Source organism: Archocentrus centrarchus, chromosome 22 (genome assembly GCF_007364275.1).
Source record: "Archocentrus centrarchus isolate MPI-CPG fArcCen1 chromosome 22, fArcCen1, whole genome shotgun sequence".
Taxonomy (NCBI): Eukaryota; Metazoa; Chordata; class Actinopteri; order Cichliformes; family Cichlidae; genus Archocentrus; species Archocentrus centrarchus.
The window spans coordinates 8,481,447-8,508,192 of NC_044367.1; the positions used below are offsets into that span (position 1 = coordinate 8,481,447).

Here is a 26,746-nt window from a genome sequence, read left to right on the forward strand (position 1 = left end):
ATGAGTATCAGGGGTGATTTGTAACAGGAGGATAGCAGCAGCAGTGAAAGGGAAGCTTTGCAAGACAACAGTGAGACGTGCTATGATGTATGGCTTGAAGACAGTGGCAATTACAAAAAGACAAGCTGGAGTTGGCAAAGTTACAGATGGTAAGATTTTTGCTAAACATGACCAGAATGAACAGGATTAGAAATCAGCACGTTAGAAGGACAACTCAGGTCGAGACTAAGTTTAGAAACAAAGTTAGTGAATATACTGGGCAAAGAATGCTGAATATGGAGCTGCCAGGAAGAGGAAAAGAGGAAGACCACACAGAAAATTCATGGATGTGGTGAAGGAGGGCATGCAGAGGGTTGGTGTGACAGAAGATAGGATGAGATGGAGGCAGACGAGCCATTGTGTCAACCCCTAAAGGGATGCTTTTCATTGTTACATTTAACACAATTTCAAGTAAATCGCCTGTGACAAACCTTAGTAACTCACATTTTTTGTGTTTCATTATTTGATGGAGCAGGCCAGTTGCACTCATTGGCACTGACTGACTCCAAACAATTGTGAAGTATAGGCAATCTGTCTCCATTTATAAATTACCTTAATGTACCTCCTGAAATTAAATTAGACAGGAAATATTTGCACACATTTGCCAGTCTGGTACAGAGTGACTGCAAACTGCCTCTTACCAGGTGACCTGTGCATCTGTGTGCAGTCACCCAGAGGTTGAGTTTGCTGCATGCTCAATTTCTGGGTGACCAGTCACTGCAACTACTTACAACTGGTCTCCAACAGCCAAAAACATTCAAAGCAATCACTCTCCAACCACTGGCTTTTACTGATCGCACAGAGGTTGCCGTCCTATTTTTAGTCTTGCTGAGTGAGGCAGCTAGACTAGGCAGCAGAAGAATTGCATTTACAACTAGAAAGGCACTCAGTAGAGTGCATACTTGGCCCATTATTTTTTGACCGTATAATTTTCAGCATTCTGGAACATTAGATGTGGAATCCTCCTTCGATCATGAGCAAACTTTGATATATGACTGAACTTATGGTCACGTTGCATCCTAATTCTTTTTAGAGGATTCTGACTTGTCCTCATGAAGTTAGATGCAAATATAAATACCGTCCCTGTCTCACAATTGTAAAGAATTATTTTACAAAATCCTGGATCCAGATTGTGATCTGGATCACCACCAAAATGTAATAAATTGTTTAATGTACCACCCCCAACACCTCCAGAAATTTCCATCAAAATCTGTTCATTATTTTCTGAGTTAGTCTGCTAACAGACAAACAGACAGACCAACAAAACTGAAAACATAACCTCCCTTCACCTATCAGTGGACAAAGAAATTACACAAACTGGTAATGATGGTGACTCAGACAAGACATGGATACAGTGTAATTCAATCAGAACAACAACACAGCCTAGTCATATCAGTTGTTAAACACTGGTTATCTAGAGCAGTGTTACTTATAACACTGATTTGGAGATCAGCCTGCTCCCTGAATGGAACTCCATCACCTGCTGATGGCAGAGAAGAGTGCTGGAACCGTTGCTGCTGAGGAGGTAAGCTGCATCTGCCATTCAGCCAATGGAGTGGGAGAGATTTAAAAAAAGAGTCCTCAAAATCTAACGCTGTATTGTAAATAAAACTCAACAATTTCTACAAATGTGTGACAATGAAAAGACCAACAGGATGGGGACCATTTGCATATTGCTGTAATTTAGCTTCAATTTTCACTGTTGGCAGGTTGCTTTTTATTGGACAGCAAGACTTGAGAAGGTGACAGAAAAGCAGACGGGAGGAAATATAATTCAAGGGGACATTAAAAAATAAAAGACAGCCAAAAAGTTCAAAGTCAGTTTTACTTATTTTTTGTCTGTGGTTTCCTGTGACAAATGACTCACTAGTTTTATAGTTTGAATGAGCAGTTCTTGAGAAACCTGGAATCTGCCATATTAAACAAGAAGCACTTATACATTACAACACATTACATTACAATTACAATACATCCTGTAGATAATTATAAATTACATCTACAGGAGCTGTTTGGCCATAGAAGCCCACGCCATCAAACTTCCAATGTACAGATTTGTGCAGATTTCATTGTCAGAGAAGATTTGGAACTCTGCATTGATCAAATTAGCAGAGCACTGGAGACTTATTCCTATGTGCCTCAGCACATGGCGGCCCTGCTCTGTAACTTTTTGTGGCTGAGTTGCTATGATTCCTAAAGGCTACCACTTTGATATAATGCTATATACAGTCGACTGTGGAATGTCTAGGAGAAATGAAATTTCACAAACTGACTTATTGCGAGAGTGGCATTACAGTACCATGCTTGAACTTAGCGGGCCCTTTAGAACAAACCATTCCTTCACAAATGTTTATAAAGTCAGACTGCATGGCTGGTTTATTGTATACACCCGTGGCAATGGGACTCAAAATACCTGAATTCAAAGAGGTGTGACCCAATACTTTTTTTCATATAGTGTATGATAAAATACATGGCTTGTAGAATCACCACCTTGTTATATTTTTGACTAATGACTTTGTTTTCAGTGTTTCAGAAAGAAGTATTCATTAAAAACATAACATATTCCTGTATGTGAAAGAAAAGTGACAACACCACAGCTCTAAAAGCACTCAACATTTGCTGCGTGTGTGTGATTGCATTAACACTAATGGAATGTATCATCGGTTATTAAAAAGATCCATGCATAAGAGGGTGGAAAAAGACTGAAGAAGAAACAACAAAGGAGAGAAAAGAGAAGGTGTGTGTACGTGTGTGTGTGTGTGGCAACGCTAAGCAGATAAGTGGTTGTCTTGCGGCCATAGAGAAATCCTCAAACCTTAAACACTTAACTCCAAAATGTTACAATATCAACAAGTGTGTTCAAGTACAAGGCAGCAGAGTTTAGACGACCTAATGGAGTGTGTGGCCTGTTTGGACAGATGGCCTACATTAATAAGACTGCTTCCCTCTTATATAAATAAGAGGAAGAAAAAGAAATAATACTACATTAAACCCATTTTCACACAGGATTAAACTGTTGAAACTAGAAAAATTAATACACACCTAGCTTATGCCTAAATAATGCAACCTGGCAATCAATGAATGAATGTGAGCCCAAACAATCCAACTGTTTATTACAGGCTATTCAGGTTATGGGCCATTTAAACCATGTAGCGGCTACCGCGAGTGACGCATATATTGAGAAACTAAAATAAATAAATAAAATGATTTTATTTTAATATTTTAAGATCACAATAATGTTTCACTTTAAAACTACAACAAAAACCGAACTGACAAAATTAAAATGCACTGGATACTTATAATGTACTTCCGCGAGCCGCACAGAGCCGCAGATTAAGCCTGGATGAGCCGCATGAGGCTCCAGAGCCGCGGGATGCCGACCCCTGACATAGACCAATGAGAGGCCCAGGCAGCAGTGCTGGTTTCCTTTGCAAAAAAGATTTCGCAGTCAAAAACACACTGCAGTCCAAGCCTAAATGAGTCTAAACCCACTAATACCTCATTTTGTACTGTTTTAATTATTTAATTATATTTAAAATTGGCAGCAATCTATTGAAAGTATTTACACTTAACTAGCAAAATTATTGTACAGCCCCAATTCCAAAAAGGTTGGTGCTTGTATAAAACGTAGATAAAAACAGAACACAATGATTTGAAAATCTCATAAACCCATATTTATTTCACAAAAACACATCAGATGTTTAAACTGAGACATTTTACTATTTTATATAAAAAAAAGAAAAAATATTAGCTTATTTTAAATCTGATGACAGCAACACATCTCAAAAAAAGTTGGGAAAGCAACAAAAGCCTGGAAAAGTAAATGGTACTAAAAAAGAAAAATGACTGGGTATAAAAAAGAGGACCTTAAAGAGGATGAGATTCTCAGTAGCAAAGATGGGCTGAGGCTCAATCTGCAAAAAACTAAAAATTGTGGAACAAATTCACAATAATGTTCCTCAACATTAGATAAAAGAACTTGAATATCTCATCATCTCCATTCGGTAATATCATCTAAAGATTCAGAAAATCTGGAGTAATCTCAATCGGGAAAGTGCACTCAGGCGGCACTGCAATAAAAACAGGCATGACTCTGTCATGGAAATCACTGCATGGGCTCAGGAACACTTCCATAAATCATTGTCTGTGAATACAGTTTGCTAAGCCATTCACAAATGCAGGTTTTGCTATCATCCAAAAAGAAAGCCAAATTTGAACATGGTCTAGAAACACTGCTGTCTTCTCTGAGCCAAACCTAATTTAAAATAGACTGAGGCAAAGTGTTCTGTGGTCAGATGAATCAAAATTTTAAATTCTTTTTGGGAAACATGGATGATGTGTCCTCCAGACTAAATAGGAGAGGGACCCTCCAGCTTGTTATCAGCACTCAGTTCAAAAGCCTACATCTCAGATGGTACGGAGGTGCATTAATGCCAATGGAATTGATAGTATATGCAGGTTTTAGAGCAACATATGCTCCCATCCAGATGTCTTTTTAAGGGAAGGCCTTGCTTGCAAGACAATACAAACCCACATACTGCAGCCATTAAAAAAAAACATGGCTTCTTAGTTTAAGAGTTTGGGTACTGAACTGATCTGCCTGCAATCCAGACCTTTCACTGTAAACAATTGGAACATCATGAAACAAAAAATACAACAAAGATGACCGTGGACTGTTGAACAGCTGGAATGGGACAACATTCCTCTCCCAAATGTCCAGCAACTAGTCTCCTGAGTTCCCAGACATTTATGGACCATTGTTAAAAGAAGTGGGGTGCTACACAGTGGTAAACGCAGCCGATTCGAATGTTATCTGTCCATTAAATGCACGTTATTAACAGTTATCAGTCCCATAAATGTAGTTCAGACCAGGCCTGCTGCAACTGCTAGCCATCTCAGTAGGCCGTTATCACTAATTAGAACGGTAGTTGTCTGCTGGAAGGGACTATGATGAATCCAGATCCACTCCAGAAATCCACTCCAGTTCACGTCACACCGGAACAGTGTTCCTCAATTAGAACAATGATAACAACCTTTTTGACCGGCTAGGAGGTGGAGACATCCCCTCCTGGCCCTTAACTATGGGACTGATAACTGTTAATAACATGCATTTAATGGACTGATAACATTCAAAGCGGGTGGGTAAACGTGGCCCTGACCCAACTTTTTTGAGATATGTTGCTGCCATCAAATTCAAAATGATCTTGTTTTTTTCTCAAAATTTTATATTTTCTCAATTTAAACATTTGATATATTTTCCATGTTCTATTGTAAATAAAACATGGGTTCAAGAGATTTGCAAATCATTGTACTCTGTTTTTATTTGGATTTTACACAGTGTCCACACCATAATTGAGTAGAACTGCTTGAATTAATTTAACATGCCAAACCTTTCACCTGCAATAGTGAGCTAATAAATAGCTCCATTTACAGACTAACAGTTATCCAGAATTACAGAATAACACACAAGGAGGGCTTCCACAAGCATATTACAGACCCTGCAGCCCAACTAAGTTCACCTCCTTCCATACCTGAGCAACTGGATTATTCTTTTAAAATACAAAAGCTACTGTATTTATGTTAGTTAATATATCTGATCTCAGTGGTAACTGTGTGCAGAAACGTCACTATTGTGTCTATGCCTCACAATTAGAGCTATAGCAGATTTATAGCATTACTTTAAATGAGTGCAACAATACATCCATCTGCCATATTGGCCGAAGGCTAACAACTTTCTGCGAGAAACCCTGCACGAGCCAGTCATATGTTTGTACTGAAATAGAGCTTCATGACAAGTTATTCAAATTAATCAATAAAATACACTGTTTTTCTATCATGGTTCAGCAACACTATAACATAAGAATATCATCAATATGATTTTAGTGTTTTTGTCTGTATGTTATGTGAAATCTACCTTAAAATTTCCTAAAAATAGACATAGAATTTTTAGAATTACTAAAAAGAGAGTGTGAGTTATTCATGTAGTGGCCCCTGCCAAATTCAGCTTTATAATGCCTATCACGTGTGAGGGGGTGGCACTCTGTAGCAGATGGTTATGTAGTACTTTTGCCAGCTTGAAAATGTTGCATAAGAGAGGTATAAATAAACTCTCTTGGGCATAGATGGCATCGTAGAACACTTGTGGGCAAAGGGGTGCACAAACCAGTTTTACACTGGTAGACTTTGACACTCATTTGAAGAAAAACTAGATAATCTTTCTATTAAGTGTCTTATAGGAGTAGCAAAATGTATGCTGAAATATTTTCTAAAATAATCCATGAGAATATAATTTATTCTTATTAAAGTTTATTTGCAGCACACACTAAAAAAGGCTGTGGGATTCATCCCTGTTGAAGCCAAGACTATGACTGGCCAACCTGGTTGACTTCCTTTTGTCTCCTCACACACATGAATGAGAGCGAGTCATTCAAGTTCTGTTTCTGCAGGCATCGTCTCAAACATTTAAAAGCCCACTCATACCAAAAGGACACTAAAGAAAGTAAACAAAAATGTGTTTTTCACAACACACAGTATAGAATGATAGTAATAGCAGTCTGTTATATTTATGGGTTAAATATGAGAAGGACAAGATGATGAAGACAGCATGTTTGTGTGTGTGAAAGATCATACCTCAGAGTGGGTGACAGGTACAGAACTAATCCCAGCATTCACCGCCTTCCAGGACCGCGCAGTCAGCACACAGGCAAAGAGGGGGTACAGATCCCCAGCTCCCAGTCTGCGGCTGTAACGCTCCACCCCAGACATGTCGCCCTTGATCAAAGCCTGCCAGAGCTGACAGTAGTCCAACCTGAAGTCTGGCTGCAGAACCTATGGGGCAGCAGGGAATGGGGGTTTAACAGTGACTATGTGTCTTTTCTTTACATTTTCACATTTTTTTTTATTAATACTTTATTGTATAGTGTAGCATCTGTGAGTGTGACCTTAGAATTCTTCCACTGACTCAGTGTTCAGATGATATCAACAAAGGTGGATCTGACTGACTCAGTAAATCTACCTGCAGCCACTGTTCACCTGTTCTAATTAATGGTGTGCCCAGAGCATGGAGCTCTAACTAGATCAGTTTCACCTAAAACAGGTTCAAGCAGACCAAAAAATGGCCACGCATTTAGAGGATCAATACATCAAGCTTTGTCCTCTCAGACGCTTACCACAGATACAACATCTACTAATAAATAATGCAGGAAAGTCCCATCAAAAGGAAGCTAAGTGAGGATTTCATGGGATTAGATATGTTTCTAAACCACTTCTTAGGAGGAGAAACAAGGCCAGATCGTTGGTAAGACATACCAGCACTTCACAATTAATGATTGGAAAAAATAACATTACAGGAACGAGAGGTTGAAACTGGATTTTTACAATTCAAATTTTTCTTTTTTCCTAAGTTACATCTGTCTGGACTGTAGATGCAAACTGGATCACCTAAAGTATACTTTGTGTGGAATGGATATGTTTATTATTGGGTAAGCAGAGTGGTGCAGCGGTTAGGATTGTCACTTCACAGCAAGAAGGTTCAAACCTCCAGATGAGCCCAGCTTAGTGTGTGTGGAGCTTTCATATTCTTGCTATATTTGTGTGGGTTTCCTCCCACAGTTCAAATATTCTAGATTAAATGATGACTGCAAATTGGTCGCAGGTGTAGATGTGAGAATTTGCTGTCTTCTATGATGCACCGTCGACCTGTCCAGGTTGAACCCTGCTCCTCGCCAAGTGTTAGCTGGCACTGGGACCACAAGTTGAACAAGTGATTCTAAGAAAATTGATGCTTAGTTTCTATTATGTGTATGTATATTTTAAGTATTTTAAATCACCTTTTAACAGAGTTGAGTTTATATTAAATATCAATCATCACAATATAAAAACCTTTAATTAAACGTGTTAAGCTAATTTCTGTGTATCATGGATGTCTTACTAAACAGTTAAAAAATATATTAGAAATTTGCTCCATCTCTTAATGCATTTCTTACTTTAGGCACATTTAATCCCCCTGCTAAGAACCATTTGCAGACCAATTCCAGTACTCGGAGCACAAAAGCAATGCGTAGTACCCTACTGGTAATAACACTGAAAATGAGTGTGTGTATGTGTGTCTATTCTCACTGGATTAATATTCTGCTCTGAAATGACAGCTGAAATCTCAAGTCATTAGGAATAAATTGGTACCATTATGGTCCATGGGACGTCTATGTGTGTTTGTACATTGTGTGTCAAAGATGATGGAGTTGCATATTTATTACTAAAATCCTCTTTATGAATAAAGAAATAGGCAGTAAACAAACTTATGGAAGAGCGGTCCGTGTCTGTATTAGCCTGTGGGTGTTTGGAAGACCAAGTGTGCTGACAATCAAAGAGCTTGTGTGTGTGTGTGTGTGTGTGTGTGTGTGTGTGTGTGTGTGTGTGTGTGTGTGTGTGTGTGTGTGTGTGTGTGTGTGTCTAGAACATGAGTGCACACATGTGCCTGTATGATTAAGGCTGTGGTGCATTCAAACACAGCACACTGCACTCTGCTAAGAACAACATCAAATGAGTTGTTTATCAAAAAGCTTTTATCCTGTGTAGCTCTAATAAAAGTGTGCCTGTTAAAGTGTGTATGTTTATTTTTCATGCGCATCTTGGCTGTCTACCCTTTGACTCAAGGCCAGCAGCATGAAAAATGGACTGCAATATTGGAACAAATGATATTTTCTTGCTGCACAGGCAGGATAAAGATTTCCTACCTGATACAGGCCATGATCAAGCAGAACAATCTCGCTCTTCTTGGTCTGCGGACACTTTCGGACCAGCACATTGCCTGGGTGTGGGTCGCAGTGAACAAAGCCATGGACAAAGATCATTTCGCTGTAAATCTTGCCCAGGTTCTCTGAGATCTGTTGGAAACATGAAGGGGAAGAGTAAAGTTAAATCAGAAAATATTTTACAAATGAGAAAGGTAAAAAAAAAATGCCACAAATTATATTTAGAACAGCACAGAGCTTAAAAATAATTCACCAGAGTTCAGTAAGTTCATGGTTTGTACTGTCCAAGAAAGAAAATGAAGTCTTTCTATCTTTTTAACCCAAATGCAGATTAAAAAAAAAACAAAAAAAGCAAGTCCAACTGGCAAGGAGTCCAAGAAAAATGCACGTTAATTACTAATGAGAAAGAAAAAGCATTCCAAAGTGGTGGCAGGAAAAGCACTAAGCTACTAATTAGGTCAGCAATAATAAACAAAATGTACTGGAGTCGACTGGAGACACAAAGAAGAGGAAGATTGAAAATGCAGGCAAAACACAAATACCAGGGAGAGGGATAATAAGCAACAGGAGAACACAATCAAGACAATAACAAGGATGTGGAAAGGACAAAGGAGGGAGGTAAAAACACAGAAAACCACATTAGAAAATAAAGCAGGAAGTAAAGCAAAATAGAGGCTGAGAATAAACAGCAAGATGCAAACATAGGAGGAACCTAGAAAAGAAGGAGACACATGAGCAAACTGAAAACTAGTCAATACAAGGACATAGACAATTGTAGGTTCAACACCACTGAAAGAAATATCATGGAGAAATGTAAAGCTGTATAACTTTCAGCTCCCCAAAAGTGGAACTTTTTTTAACTGCATCCAGGGATGCATTGATTTATGTTTTTTTTTAAATCCCCATTAACTCCTTTCTTCATAACTTTTTATGGGATGTGCATTAAACTCTACACATTAAAATCATGAAATGTTTACAATCACAAAACAAAAACAATATAATTACACATATTAAACACCATATTGGTGGGCAGCATGGTGGTTAGCACTGCTGTCTCACAGCTAGAAGGGTTCGAATCCCCCTTGGCCCGGGCCTTTCTCTGGGTACTCCGGTTTCCTCCACAGTCCAAAGACATGCAGTTACTGGGGTTAGGTTAATTGGTGATTCTAAACTGCCCATAGGTGTGAATGGTTGTCTGTCTCTCTGTGTTGGCCCTGCGACAGGCTGGCGACCTGTACAGGGTGTTCCCTGCCTCTCGCCCTATGACATTCTTATTCTTATTGTCTTAATCCAAAACTCTTCCAAATTCTAACCTGACCCTTAACCTCTTCATATACAACAGGTCATTAGCAAACCACGTAGGTGTGAAGATTAGATTAAGCTAAATTTAAGTCACATACGAAACAGTATAATTTCAGAAAATAGAAGATCACGTCTTTCAAATCAATTCTCTCTCATGCATTTTGGCATTCCCGTTATGAGATTTAGTTAGCTTCTTTTAGTTACAAAAGTGAAAATTCTATATAAAAGGGAAGAAGTAAATCTAAGCCTAACTTCACCCCTAACTGACAAAGGTTAAGGCCAGTTCATTTTCAACTCTGCTTGTTTAGCATGTGGTTGAAATGTATACTAACCCTAATCCTACCAAGCGGTTCTCCACCAATCTGGTGGATGCTACAAAGTTAAGTAAGCTAGGCATGGATTTCACAGCTAGAAAGAATAATTCACTTTATATCCTGTCTGCCATATTTGGCATAAAACATAGGTGAGCAGCAGATAGAATAATAATAATGTGGCACAAATATTAATAAATATGATCTAAATATTAAATACTAAAAAACAATACTAAACTCTACTCCCACCAGGTGTGCACAGAGTCACCAAAATACCAAACTACAGCAGTCAAAGAAATTACATCAGTGTGGCTCAGCATCCTGCTCACGGACACAGGCATATTTATTTAGTAAGAGAACCAACACATTATCTCAGAGTGGAACGGGAAGACACTAAAGACCAGAGCTTTTCAGATTGTCACTGAAGAAAAAGGGAATACACACATGACTACTGGATTACTACTGGATTGCCAACAGAGATGCTAACTTTCCCATGCACTCTGCAACATCCCGTTTACAACTGCCTGCATTGTTACGAGTGTGGTTTATTTCAGTTAGAACATTATTCCCAGCACTATGCAGTGTTTTGTTATCAATTAATTCCATACAAATGGCAGTAGATTAATAGCAAGAGGAACATTTGTTTCTAAAACAGCACCAGGTACACTGGTACCTAGTTGAGGTTGTTGCAAACATGTTGCAGAACTTGCAGCTGAATATTTAGACCATCTCAATATCTTCTGCCTCATTGTGTAAACCCAGGATTATGTTATGATCACAGCTCAGCTGGGCCACCTTACAGAGCCTATTTGAGGACAACTATATTGTAATTACTGATGTGTATGAATCTAAACCTCTAAAGAACCTAAAACTTTCACACATTATAGTGTATCTTGACCCTGTTCTAGGCCTATCAGTGTTAGGTCATTTCTCTAACACTATAGATTTGTAATATATCAGCATATGACTCCATCCAGATTACACTTGATTAATTTTGTCTTCTGCACCTGAGAAGCATTTCATTTTGGCTTCTGGGGTTCTTGTTTACAGCTGCCTCAATTTTGTGGGTGACTTAAACTTGTTCTTCTCGTATAATTTTGATTGGCCATCCTGAAATTTTATTTCATCACATCACAGGTAAGGTTTATTTTAGAAGATGAAAAAAAAGAATGAAAGACATAGAATAAGAAGAAGAAGAAAAAGAAGAAGATACAGAAGTAGACGATGGAGAAGGAAAAGAATGAGTAGTAGAGGAGTAGAGAAGAAGAAGAATTTTGCAAGGCCCTGTGTTATGTCATATTATAGTGAAGTACGGTAGTTCACTTTTCATTGACTATTACAGCGTTCCACTGGTGGAACGGTGTGCATTGTGGACAGCACCAGTGGCTGAGCCTTTATCAATGCTGTGTGGAGATGAACCGTATTGTTTTGCACCAGCAGTTGTAAAATAGCTTGGTATAATTCCATGTACAATGCAGGAATATTCAAATTATATTTGTTAAGGGAGTGTTGAGGAACGATACAACATGCATAGCTCGAGCACTCGAATGCCGAGATGTAGGTTTTATTGCATTAATCAAGCCAACGTTGCCCCCTACTGGGCATAACAGGACATAGCTGGAAAGCTACCTCTATAATATCAAAATAGGTTAAGCCCGACACAGGCTACAGAAGGCCTAATTAAAATTTTTTAAAAATTTTGTCATTAAGGCAATTTAACAAAATCTGGAATGAACTGGGATCATTGGATTTTATAGGAAAATAAATCTGAATGTCATCAGCAAAAATAATGAAAGGATAGGTTATACTTCCTAAAAATTTACCGCAGGAGCAAAATATATAAAGAAAACAATAATGGGCCCAAAATAGATCCTTGCAGTACACCACAGGAAAGAGCAGCTGCAGGAGAAGAATATTCACCAATTGTTATAGAGAAACTTCTGCCTCTACCTCTAATGCCCACGCACTATTCAAAATGAGACAGAAGAATTGAATGGTTGACAGTGTAAAAAGCTACTGTTAAGTCTCAAAGTACTAAGGCAGCAGGGTTTCCTGAATTGATAGGTAGGAGTAGATCATTAACAACTATGTAAAGGGCAGTTTCAGTACTATGGCAAGACTTAAACCAGACTGGTAAATTGGTAAATGTCAAACTCAGCTAAAAAGGTTTGTAGTTGGTTAAAAACAACTTTCTCCAAGACCTTAGATAAAAAGGGGAGCTTAGAGATGGGCCAAAAATTAGCGAGGACAGACAGATCTAAATTCTTTTTTTTTTTAAGAGGAGTTGCACAATAGGATGTTTAAAAGAAGTCGGAATGACTTGCAACACCTGAACTAAAAGATGTGTTGATTAGAGTTAAAATATTATACCCAACAGTGCTAAAAACATAATTAAATAAAGGAGCAGGTATACTATCAAGAGAGCAATTTCCAGGATGTAGTTGCTTGACTGTGTCTGATAAATAAGGGAATGTAACTGGTTCAAACTCATCAAAAACAGCAAGACACGAAGGGGATATTAAGCAACAGCAGGTGCAGAATTCATGAGGCCATAAATTTTATCAGTAAAGTTTTCACACAGCATATTACATGATGGCACTGAATCTATAGTCAGAGGGTTAATAAGAGAATTAAAAACCCTAAAAAGAACTTGAGGCCTATGGCTATTAATAGCAATGTGGGTGGATAAAAACTCTTTGCCTTCTTTACAGCACTCTGATAAATAAACATGTCCTGAAGAATTTCATGAGAAATTTGGAGTTTGGTTTGGTTTGGTTCTTTGGTTGTCTTCAGTTACGTCTGAGATCACAAATATTCTCATTCAGCCGAGGTTCAAAACATGCTTTAGAGTGTTTCCTTCTCAGAGGAGCAATGCAATCAGGAATCTCCTCACAAGTGCAGTCAAACATAGCAGATACCTACTCTACACTGTATTCACAGTGATCCAGCGCATACAAACAAGTGTCTTTAAAAGCAGCAGAAAACCTGGAGGCAGTTAAAGAGTTAAGCGTGCATTGCCAGTGTACAGGAGGAGAAAAATCTAAGAGCAGGTGACAGTGACAGTAAACAACACATGGAAGTGGTTCGAAATACAGGAATTACAAATTTCACTGATGTCCACACATAGGCCATAAGACAACACAAGATCCAATGCATGTCCTTTTTCATGTGTGGGACCAGTGACAGACTGAATAAAGTTAAATGAATCCAAAAGATTAAAAAACTCTCTGACCAGAGGTCTAGACTCACAACGTACATGTATAATAAAATTCCCAACAATTAAGAAGTGGTCAAATTTCAGTGCAATTCCAGCAACAAAATGCATAAAACCCTGAACAAAGTCTTTGTTAAATTCTCGGAGGACGATACACAACAGCACACAGCACAGACATAGAAAAATTTGCCTCAAAGAGCTGCAGCTCAAAGCTGGCACAGCTATCAAACGGTACCTCACGGCAGTGGAAGGAGGATTTAAAAATGGAAGTTTGCCCCCCACCTTTAGCGTTGGCCCCAGGAGAGCTGAAAAAGTAACACCGGGGAGGAAGAAGTTCAGAAAACAACACAGTCTCATCATTATGAATCCAGGTTTCCATTATAAACATAAACATAAAATCCAATTGGCGTGACGTGAAAAAAAAAATCATTCAAAATAAACATTTGCTTTGCTAACGATCTAGTATTAATCAATGCCAAGCGTGGAACATGGTCCTCTTCAGCCGAACATGCAGCTCGATCCAACAAGGGAAGATTACACATGTCAACGCCGCCTCTGTGGCCTCGACCCCTCAGGGAAGCAGAAGATGACATCAGCTGGATCAGATCTGATAAGTCCGGGAAACTCAGAACAACAGGATGAAGCCACTGCCAGCTCACACCCGAATCCCAGAGAAAAAGCCTTCATCCTGACCTTCACACCTCCTCATTTTCCTCGCCATCTGAAACGCTTCTTATGGGGAGCAGCAGAAAGCAGATGCCACAAGCACAATGGTGTGCACTTCAAAAGTTGCACTTCAATACTGAATCTTTAAAATTGCAGATCCCAAGAAGTCTTGCGCATGTGTGCATGCAGATGTGTGTGTTTATGACACGCTCATCCATCTCATCAGCTGTCTTACAATACTCTTCATTGCTGCTTAATGCTCACATTTATGTGTGACTTCACATGCACATTTTATGTATGTGTTTGTTTTTTAATTATGAAAGAGGGCTTTGGAATTGGAGCAGGAAGTGCACTCCGAAAAACCTTCTAGTTTTCTTCTGTTTTATGCATGTAATTACAGTATGTTGGGCCCTGACTTCCATCATATTACACATGATCTACACTTAACATTATGCCAGGAGGCGTCATGTAGATACAGATTGAGGGGCTGATGTGGCAGCTCTGCTGTGTGAGCTCAGACAGCAGCTGCAAATGAGTGTACACCTGTGAGTGCATGGCCTCGATAATCAGTCAATACACTATTAACCATTATCCATCAACACAAACACAGTGTTGATGGGTTAAATGCAGTACCTCATTGACATTGATGCCATGTTTCTGCATGTAGTCCCTGTCATTAACTTGGCCCCCATCTGCAAACTCCATGGTCAGGATCCTCTTTGTAGAAAGATTCCAGTGGATCGTGGGAATCTGGAGAGAGAGCAATGGAGGATGGGATGCACACGTTTTTCCTAGACCATTATCACTTTCACTCACTCTCCAGTTTCCTGTGCAGCAGTTGTGCAGAGGTGCATTAGATCAAAGGTTAAGTTCTCATGCTGGTACTATTTTGAATTCTGTTCCATGCTATGATTAAGTTCACCGTCTAACAATTGATTTTAATATTCTTTTAAAAAAACTGATACCAGGTAAGGGCAATCCAGCTAGCTGTTACTTCGCTAAGTAGGATGGATCTGGTATTGGTTATGTGGTAAAAATCAATTCAATTCAATTCAATTCAACTCAATTCATTATTACCGTATACAGCAGAAATATAGTACTTTATAACATAACACTTATGCACTTACTAGTGCAACATAACAATATAGGATAGTCTTGTTCATGTCATATCAAAGTTTTACTAACTCTGTTGGACCACATTTGCACAAAAATCCTCTGTCATTCTGCTAAGTTTTATGTCAACTTACAATTAAAGCATGCGGCATAAGATGAAACAAATAAAAAAGATGAAGCAAAAGACATTCTTGTAAAGAAAATATGGTTTGCAAGGATTCTGCTAACAGAGAATACAGAAGAAGCCGATAGGCAGCAAAAAGGAAGCTCTCATACATGATAAAAAAAAGTCTAACCTCTATTAACTGTACAAAACTCTTTTTTTTTTTTGCATTTTTGGCCACAGTGGCTTTTATTGGCAGTGGAGGGAGACAGGAAATGGGGGAAAGATACAAGGGAAGATCGGCGACAGGCCGGGACTCGAACCCGCACCACCCGCACCGCGGTATATGTGTATATGTATGTGGTCGCCAGCTTCACCACTAAGCCACCTGAGAATACAGTTTTATAAATGAAACAAAAGGACCTTGACTTGAAACACCATGTCTCAAATTAAACCTAGCTGTTTGAAGAAAAAGCCAAATTTTAATGTGTTTCCATATGGGTACCTTAAGAAAGGGAAAGTGGGCAAGCATGTTGGCCACCTTCTCAGCATTGTGTCCCTCATTAAGGAAGTCCAGCTCCAGAGGCATGTTTTTCTTGGCCTCCTCCGCCAACCACATTAAGGTGAAGTCTGGGAAGAGCCAATGGACTGCCTTCAACAATACCTTGAAATTATAAGAACAAGAATCAGCCTTACTCTTACGCATAATAAAACAGTGAACATATATACAACAATACCTCTATATGTATATATATATATATATATATATATATATATATATATATATATATATATAGGCTTAAAGTGATGTTCAGAATCAGAATCAGAATCAGAATCAGAATCAGAAGGTTTTTATTGCCATATGGGTGAACAGGTTCACAGCATTAGGAAATTGCTGCGGTACTTCGTGCTTACAGAAAAAAAACAAATAAGTATAAAAACTATAAGACAATATACAAGTATACAAATTGCAAATATACAGAGATATTAGAGCTATAACTATAGCACAATATTACAAAATTACAAAATATACAGTGCAGAGACTAATTAAAAGATAAAAAAATGTAGACTATATTCCACTAATATGTACATCAGTGCAGTCAGACAGGTGCATAGACATAGGGTCATCAGCGTTTGTGGAGGGTGGTGGTAACAGTCTTAGGGTAATTGTTCATGAGTCCAACAGCAGAGGGGAAGAAACTGTTCTTATGGCGGGAGGTTCTGGTCCGTATGGACCGTAGCCTCCTGCCTGAGGGGAGAGGGTCAAAAAGTCTGTGCCCAGGGTGAGAGTGGTCGGCTGTGATCCGACCTGCACGCCCCAGTGTCCTGGAGGTGTACAGGTCCTGGAGAGATGGGAGGTTACAGCCAATCACCTTCTCAGCAGAGTGCACAACGCGCTGTAGTCTCTGTTTGTCCCTAGTGGTGGCTCCAGCGTACCACACAGTGATGGAGGAGGTGAGGATGGACTCAATGATGGCAGTATAGAACTGCACCGTGGTCCTTGCTGGCAAGTTGAATTTCTTCAACTGCCGCAGGAAGTACATCCTCTGCTGGGCCTTTTTGATGACAGAGGTGATGGTGGGCTCCCACTTGAGGTCCTGGGTGATGGTAGTTCCCAGGAAGCGAAAAGAGTCCACTGTGGTGATGGGGGTGGCAGTCAGGATGATGGAGGGTAGAGGGGCTGTGTGCTTCCTAAAGTCCACTATAATCTCCACTGTCTTCTGGGCGTTCAGTACCAGGTTATTGTGGCTGCACCAGGACGCCAGACGTTTGACCTCCATCCTGTAGGCCGACTCGTCCCCGTCTGAGATGAGTCCGATGAGAGTCATGTCGTCTGCAAACTTAATAAGCTTGACAGACTGGTGGTCAGAGGTGCAGCAGTTGGTATACAGGGAGAAGAGCAGAGGAGAGAGGACACAGCCCTGAGGAGTGCCGGTGCTGATGGTCCGGGAGTCCGAGACATTCTTCCCCAGCCTCACGTGCTGCTTCCTGTTCATCAGGAAGTCAATGATCCACCTGCAGATGGGATCTGGCACGTTCATCTGGGACAGCTTGTCTTGGAGGAGATCAGGGATGATGGTGTTGAAGGCAGAGCTGAAGTCCACAAACAGGATCCTGGCGTAGGTTCCCTGGGAGTCCAGATGCTGTAGGATGAAGTGCAGAGTCAGGTTGATGGCGTCGTCCACAGACCTGTTGGCTCTGTAGGCAAACTGCAGGGGGTCCAGAAGGGGGGCTGTGAGGGACTTGAGGTGGGACAGCACCAGACGCTCAAATGACTTCATGACCACAGAAGTCAGTGCCACAGGTCTGTAGTCATTTAGTCCAGTGATCCTTGGCTTATTGGGGACAGGAACAATGGTAGCGGTTTTGCTTTTGTATCAGGTTTGACTGCAGTAGAAAAAATGGCATCGAGAAGGTCGGGGAATTTTGCCTTTGGATTTCAGTCATGAAATCAATGTTTGTACACCTTTTGTAGACCCTTCCTTGGCATATGGCTTAAAATCAAATAATTATTCAGTTCCCAAGCTAAAACAATGCAGCACAATTTCCTTCCCCACCACTCCCAGCCCAACCCTCCCCCTACTGCCTGATTTAGACTTCTGCGTCTGGTCTTTGCGAGGCCTACATACATAACCAGATAACTCTCTGAACCCTAAGCTGTAACCTACGACTTAATTTGTCTCACACCTCTCGAGAAATGTAACTGTACATCAGGTCGACAGTGTAGGTTACAACGTAGGGTCCAGAGACCCATAGGCCCCGCAAAGACCCAACGCAAAAGTCTAAATCAGGTCCCTAGCATTTCCACACACTAGGTAGTGGCCTAGGTCTTCCCTCTGTCAGAGTCCTATTATACTTGCCATATAGCAAGTATGGACAACAGTTTCAAGGTACAGGCAAATGTATATGCACTCAGTCAGTGCTGAATATACTGTTTCTGTGCATGAATACCTGTCTGTGCTTTTGAATGGAAGTTAGAAAAGCACACTCAACTGATCTTTTTCTAACTTTAGAGCATCTTGGTTTGAATCTGATGACTCTATTGAGATCAAAGAGATATCCTTTCTCATTTCAAAAATAAATTTAGATATAAAAGGACTTTTTTTTCTTGTCTGTGTTTTTTGTTATATGTTTATTGAACAAACAACACAAAATATGGTGCACCAGGACAGAACAACCCTCTTGTACAAGCAAGTCACAACAACAGCAATATCAAAAACTAAGACAGGACATATTTATATTTTTCAGGGGTTTTTGTGTTGTCTTTTTAATAAGAGAAAAAAAAGATACAAACACACGCAAAGCAGACTAAATAAGAAAAATAAACAAGTAAATGCAAAAGCTAATAAGTAGTAAGTAATATTAATAATAGTAATAGTATGGTGTAGGGTCTCAACAAACATGAGGCAGAAATTTTAAAGAGTTGAAGAATGTTTGAAATGGCAGCCAATTGTCAAGAAACTTTCCAGAATTACCTCATAGTGAATGCCTGATCTTTTCTAGCTCAAAAAAGACATTATGTCCTGGAGGCATTGGACATTAAGGGGCACTTCTCGATTTCCACAGGAAATGTTGTCTTTCCAGTAGTGAAGCAAATGTTAAAACTACAAGCTGACTGATAGACAGCTGTCTGTATTGCCATATTTGGGAGTAGAAATATGGCAGAGTAAATAGAGTAATGTGGGGGGAGGGGTTTACATTTATAGCAAGTATTTCTGACATTGTATTACAATAATTCCGCCAGAAATTGTTGACCAGTGGACAAGAGCAATCCACAGCAATCAGTAATACTGGGAAAAAACTGTAACAGTTGAGCTTCAGAAAAGTGAATCCTAGTTTTTAAAAAATTGTTCAACTGTCCAAGAGTGGGTTTCTAGCATTTTTTCAACAAACTTTTAAACCAAATCTGGCAAAGTTGTTGTCAATAAATTTTCCTTATTGCTGAGTTGTGAGGGACTCTTGATCACAAACTTGAATTAGATAGTGATCCATATTAGGCCAATAGGAGATCCCAACATTTCTTAACTTATTTAACAGAAGTTCAAAAGACGTAGACTCACCTCCATTACCACTATGTCTTTGGAGCTTTGTTTCTGGACTTTGGGGTGTTGGACTTTGACAGCTACTGTTCTTCCATCATGTAGCACTGCCTTGTGGACCTGTGCTAAGGAGGCTGCACCCTGAGGCTTCTCTTCAAAGGAGACAAATAATTCTGATAACTGCAGGAGAGACACAAGAATGGAGACAGAGGGTAAATTAGGGATAGAGAATAATAAAGAGAAGAGAAAGGGGTGTGGAGATGGGAGCAATCAGATGATATCTACTATCAAACATCAATATAATAAAAAAGTATTGCTATAAAAATCTCCCTCTCACCCCCTGGGCATTATTATGTGTGTGTTCCTCAAGCTTGGGTCCTCTACCAGAGGCCTGGGAGTTTGGGGGTTCAGTGCAGTATGTTAGCTGCACTCTTCTGGACAGATATCCCCGATGCTATGCCTAGAATCTGCTAGAGCTGCTCTTCCAGCTTCGGGTTTACAATTCCTAATGCTCCTATTACCACTGGGACCACAGAGGGGGTTGTTAATCGGTTTCAGGCACTTTGGTGTTAATGAAATTAACAACAGGTGTACTAGAGGGGCAACAATGAGACAACCCCCAAAAAAGGAATGATTTTACAGGTGGAGGCCACTGACATCTTTTCCCTCCTCCTCTCTTCTGACTGTTTTTCCACTAGCTTTGCATTTGGCTAGGGTCAGTGTCATTACTGGTAGCATGAGGTCTACAAAAGTTGCAAAGGTAGTCCAACTACTCCAGAATGGCATCACCAGAAGGTTTGCTGTGTCCTCCAGCACAGTCTCAAGAGCATGAAAGAGACTCTAGGAGGCAGACAGTTCCTCTACAAGAGCAAGACATGGCCGTAGAAGGTCCTTAATCCGCCAGCAGGACCAGTATCTCAGACTCAGCTTTATTGTCATTCAGACTGTGAGACATTGTGTGAACGAAATATAGATAATCAGGTCTCAGTGAAAGTCAAACATAGGATTAGAGTAATAAATAAAAATTAATAGAATTTAAATAAGTACAGAAAAATAACTAATAAATAAGTAGCTAAACCAGGATAAGTAAAAATAGAATGTGAACACACTAAGCTAAAACCAAAAACAGGTAAAGTAGCATTCTACTATAGCAGCAACAACTTGAAGTGGTTTAAGGTGTAGTGGTGATGCTGTTTGATATGTGTGATGTGGGGTGTCTAGTCAGTCTATGGGGTTCAGCAGTCTATGGAGGTGGAATGGTTCAGCAGTCTGCCTGCATCCGGGTAGAACCTGTTTTTCAGCCTCGATGTTTTTGCCCGGATGCAGAGCAGCCTCCTTCCAGACAGGAGAGAAGTGAAAAGTCTGTGTGTGGAGTGGGTGTGGTCACGGAGAATGCAGATAGCTCTTTCCCTGCATCTGTCCTTGATCAGTGGTAAACTGTACCCGATGGTTCTCTGTGCAGACTTAACCACTCTCTGCAGTGCCTCCTTTTCCACCACTGTGCACCCAGCGTACCACACAGTGAGGCAGGTGGTGATGACACTCTCCACCACACAGTTGTATAAGGACCTGAGGATTTCTGTCTTTAGCCCCGCCGCTTGAACTTCCTCAGGAAGTACAAGTGTTGGTGGGCATTCTTTATTACAGCTGTGGTGTTGGTGCGCCAGGAGTGTTTTGGTGAGGTCTACACAGAGGTACTTGATGGGAGGGACCATTTCCACCACTATTCCCTCAATGTAGAGAGGAGGGGGTGCTGCGCCAGTCCTATGAAAATTCACCAACATCTCTTTGGTCTTCTAGATGTTTAGGACACGTCTTTGCACCAGCGTGTCAGGTCTTCTACTTCCCGGCTGTACATTGACTCGTCCCTGTGGCTGATGAGACCAGCCACCACTGTGTCATCTGCAAACTTCACCACAAGGCTGTTTTCGTAGTAAGCTCTGCAGGCACGGGTCATTAGTGTGTACAGCAGTGGGCTGAGCACACAGCCCTGCAGGGAGCCAGTGCACAGGATGATGGTGGAGGATGTGCTGTATCTGCTCCTTTGTGTAAGGAGGAACACTGCCAGACCCCTACAAAATGACTTCCAGCAGACCACTGGTGTGAATGTATCTGACCAAACAATTCAAAACAGGCTTCATCAGGGTGGCCTAAGGGCCCTACATCCTCTAGTAGGCTCTGTGTTCACTGCTCCGCACCGTGGAGCCCGATCGTCATTTGTGACAGAATACCAGAATTGACACGTCCATCACTGGTGCACTGTGCTTTTCACAGATGAGAGCAGGTTCACCCTGAGCACATGTGATGGACGTGAGAGGGTCTGGAGAAGCTGGTAAGAATGTTATGCTGCCTGTAACATCGCTCAGCATGAACAGTTTTGTAGTGGGTTAGTATTATTAAGTATCAGGATGAAATCCTGGGACCCATTTTCAGACCCTACGCTGGTGCAGCGGGTCCTGGGATCCTCCTGGTGCACAACAAACCCAGGCCTCATGTGGCAAGAATATGCAGGCAGTTCCTGGAAGATGAAGGAATTGATACCACTTACTGGCCCCTATACTTGCCTGACCTAAATCCAACAGAACACCTCTGAGACATTATCTTTCGGTCCTTCTGATGCCACCAGGTTGCACCTCAGAGTGTCCAAGAGCGCAGTGATGCCCTGGTCCAGATCTGGGAGGAGATCCCCCAGAACACCATTCATCATCTCATCAGGAGCACGCCACAACAATGTCAGGCATGCATACAAGCATGTGAGGACCATACAAACTACTGAGTACCATTTTGAGTTGCTGCAATAAAATTTTGGCAAAATGGCCAGGCCTGCCGCATACATTTTTCACTTTGATTTTCGAGGTGTCTTTGAATTCAGCCCTCTATAGATTGATAATTTTTATTTTCATCAAACGATGTGGGTAATGTGTTTCGTTCCTAACACATTACCCAGTCCAGTATAAATATCCAACATGATTTTTTCCCCCCTTGAGATCTGATGTATTTTCAATGTTCCTTTTGTTTTTGTTTTTTTGAGCAGTGTATTTCTAACACACGTCACCCATTTTGTTTTACATACTCCAATAACTAAATGAGTAAGTGGCCCAATAACAATAAAATCTGGTGAGGAGTTTCCATAGCAAAAAAAGGATAGGAAATTATATCTGAGTTTGGAATTGGCACTGCTCAACCCATGAAACTATTGAGAGGGAAGAACCCAAAACACAAGACGGAACAGTGGGGGGCAGTAAAATGCTTCATTACAATGGCTTTGCGCTGTTTTTAAAATAAGCATTTTAAAATATCTGTGATGACAGTGTACACTAAGAGGCATATTAATTATGTAAAGACAGTAGTCCAGTAACTTTTGATACGCTCTGCCCACCCACATATCAAAGAACTGAGCATTTAGCATCCACTGTGCTCTTTGAGCAGAGGTAGTCCCTCATTAGCTTTAATTTGTCTCTGTGGACTCTCAGCATTCACACATTAATTAGTGTGTGGGTTTGAATGTTAAAGAGGACCTGGCGTTATTAGAACAGACTTATATGCTTTAGATCTGCCAAATAGCCCTAAGGCTGCCCTGCCTCGTAGATACAAATCTATCACGTGAACAAGGCAAAGGGCAGAGTGCACATGAAAAAAACACAACTGCTCTAACACGCTGCACTATCTTGAAGTTCGTGGGGTACTGTTTATGCTAAAATGTTTGTGTTTGTCCATCTTACAAAAATTATAGAATTTTATGAACATGTCTGAAACAAATCCATCAGATAAAAATTGATACAGTCATGCAAATAGGGATAAGGATTATTAAATCTTTATTCAATCCAATCAGCCTCGCTGAGAATAAAATGTGTTTTATAAGAGAATCAACAGCTGTAGAGTCATTAAAAACAGTTGGAAGATCCATAAAAAGCACTAGGTAATAAAAGTGTAAGATATCAAAGGAGAATGAAGGACTCTAGTTTGAGGACAGTTCCTTACAGTCTAGCTTTTATTATTAAAGTCTGGAAGTAAGGAAGTCCCTCCAGCATAGTAGGCTATGATATACAGGTTTAAATCATAAGTGATGATGGGAAGTACAACTAGTCATATAATTTGGGGAGATGGTGAAAAGGACTTTTTTTGAGAAAAAAAAATAGATTGTTTATGATGTGTGACAGTTAAAATGCATATGATTTTAATCATCTGATTGGGAGAACAAATTTCAAAAGCCAAACATCTAGCACAGAGAGGTACTCTAACTTGTGTCAAACTATTTGCCAATGTGTTTGTAATACTTAGCAAGAGTAATATTGATGCCATTTGAGGTTTTAATTAAAGATTTATTCAGTTGGACCCTGAGCTGAGAGTGGACCCTGGAGAATATAAAGTACTGACTGGGAGTAATTATTGTATTTTTATACAAAATAAACACAACAGCCCAAGCTCAGACTGCAAGCCTGTTTGACACAGACCCCTGTGACAAACAGGCTTGCATTCTTTAGTCAAAACATTTTTTTAAATAAATGTAATCATCAGCATCATAGGGTCTGCTCATCTCTTTGCTATATACAGTACCAGTCAAAAGTATGGACACAATTTTGACTGTGTAGTGTGTAAATACTTTTGACTGGTACTGTAATTGTGTAGTGTCATCAAGCCAGTATCTGAACAGCATTTCAAGGAAAAGAGGTTATGGATGCCTATGAGGCTTGCAAGAAATCTTAATTCAAATCTCAAAATTATTTAAAATGATTCCAAATGAGGAAAAAAATTATTAACAAAAGGCATAGATTTTAAATGACTGTCAATGAATTGCCATCTGAGTAAATTATTTACTGCCTCTGGGTTCTATCCTCAGAAGACATGGGATCTCATTTCATTGTTGTGCTGATGATTGCCAAATTTATTTGCCCTTGAAGCACAAGGATGTCCCTTCCATAAAACAGCTCCTGGCATGCCTAGATAATTTTAAAGTTTTGTTGGCCTCGAACTTTTTAAATTTTAATGAAAAGAAAACAGAGGTGATGGTGTTTGGACCCAGTAGCCCCTGTGAATCGTCCTCTGTTAACTCGGGACCCTTGGAGGTGGACAGTGATTTTAAATTGGACAACCAAATTAGAGCTGTGGCTAAATCCAGTTTTTATCATTTAAGGCAACTGGCAACAGTGAAATCTTTTCTTTCTAGGCAGCACTTTGAAACAGTGAACCATGCTTTTATTTCATCTCATCTGGATTACTGTAACTCACTTTATGTGGGAGTCAGCCAGTTGCTACTCTCGTGTCTGCAGCTGGTTCAAAATGTCGCTGCCTGACTTGTGACAGGAACTTGAAAGAGAGAGCACACAACCTCTGTCTTGGCCTCACTTCACTGGCTGCCTGTATATTTTAGGGTCCATTTTAAATTTCGTATGTTTGTTTTTAAATCTTTTCACATTCTTACCCCGCCTTCCCTCTCTGAGCTTCCTTACCCCTAGATACCTTGTTGGTCTCTCAAGTCAATAGACCAGCTGCTCCTGGAAGTACCGAGATCCAGAAGGAAGTTCAGAGGGGACAGAGCTTTCTCTATCGTTGCTCCTAAATTGTAAAATAACTTGTCCTTGCATGTTAGAGAGGCCCCTTCACTGTCCACTTTCAAAGTTCATCTTAAAACCCCTTTTTTTTTCCTTGGCTTTTGACCCCACCGAGACCTAGTTTGAAATTGTATAGTTTTTAAACTCGAAGGAGTTCCCTTTTTTTTTTTAATGTATGTTTTAATGTACAGCACTTTTGTCATCTGTAGTTGTTTTAAAGTGCTTTTATAAATAAACATGGTATGGTATGGTATGGTATGGTATGGTATGGTATGGTATGGTATGGTATGGTATGGTATGGTATGGTATGGTATGGTATGGTACTCAGCCTCATCTACCACAGTATAGTATTTAGCAGGCTTCCACTGGACAGCTTCATATTCATATTTCAAATGTTAACACTGGGCAAATTCCCCTGTTGGTTTTACCTAGTGAAACATGAAAAGAAGCTAATTTGAACACAATGTTGGCCCATCAGGTACTGGCTGAACATAAGCCATGTAGGAGATGCCATAGAATGATCAATTATACATGCAGCACATGATTCTGTGTGGGAACAACTGAGTTATTCATTATGCAAATATGCTAAATGGAAGGAAATTATCTGCGCCCACCAATGTCTACCCACTAGGCCAATGAGCATCCAGTGGGATCTATCATGCAAAAAGTGCCTTCATAGGTTAACATGGGTTAACATGTAATTTCTCAGTTGAGACTGTCACTTTAAAGAGCAGAGAAAAATCTGAGGAATCCCAGTGACATTTAAACATTAATAATTCTTAAAATTTAGATTATTCTAAAAAAAAACAGGTTAAAAAGAGGCTTGATACTAACAGTCCAATGTCTATTATTTGTTTCTAGTGGTGGCAGATCTGGTTTTGTCACCAGTGTCTGATTTGTAGCCTCTGGTTCATAGACTCTCCTACATAATCACTACTTATGTTAATCTCAGCTGTGGAGTTAATAAACATGGTAATGTGTGCATGTGGGACCTGCTCCCTCAGGGCAGACCCACAGTGACATACGTTCCCTGAAATGAGTTGTGGCACAAGTAAAATGGCCCCTGAGGCCTCACAGTTGGATGGCAACACACTGATGTCTGTGTCTGTAGTAAGGTGGCCATTTTTCCTGATGGCAGCTGGCTACATTCCCAGCTGGAAGAGATCACATAAATCATTACAGTACAGAAGAGAAACAGATTACTTAACCATAGAAATGAAATGAAAGGTATAGCTCTAAAAACTCTAACATCCGAAACATCCTTATCCCACTGTCTTAATGCAATCCACCCAGCAAAAATTTGTGAAGCACTAAAACATGATGGCAGTAAGACATGTAACAGTTTAAGACTGATGAATGAAGCAACAGTGTTCCTAATTTGGTTTTACTTTTTAACCACCAATGTGTAAACCAGCAGCTACCAGCAACTTTTAAGGTGAAATGTCTTCTTGCATGTAACTCAATGCAGCACTTCACAATGTGAATCAATAAACACTTTAAATATCAATTTGGCAACTTAGACCATTCAGCATCATGTCCCTGGCTCTTGGACCCAGGGTTTTGTGTTTTTGTGGGTTCATGATTTCTTTTTTGTTTTGCAATGGAATTTATGTTTGAGCTCCACAGACTACTGTTAACGGTGTTATTTTGTATTTC

General features: G+C 40.0%; 1 protein-coding gene across 5 annotated transcripts in view; it reads right to left on the reverse strand.

Annotated features, from left to right (window-relative positions):
• adck1 (aarF domain containing kinase 1) overlaps positions 1 to 26,746 on the reverse strand; it is a 107,846-nt gene that overhangs the window by 14,624 nt on the left and 66,476 nt on the right. For all 5 annotated transcript variants that reach the window (XM_030719006.1, XM_030719007.1, XM_030719005.1 and 2 more), the window contains 5 exons: positions 19,560 to 19,718; positions 16,004 to 16,162; positions 14,916 to 15,032; positions 8,772 to 8,921; positions 6,667 to 6,864 (listed from right to left, as the gene is read on the reverse strand). In XM_030719006.1, the coding sequence (XP_030574866.1) occupies positions 6,667 to 6,864; positions 8,772 to 8,921; positions 14,916 to 15,032; positions 16,004 to 16,162; positions 19,560 to 19,718 (783 nt within the window). The remainder of the gene's footprint in view (positions 1 to 6,666; positions 6,865 to 8,771; positions 8,922 to 14,915; positions 15,033 to 16,003; positions 16,163 to 19,559; positions 19,719 to 26,746) is intronic.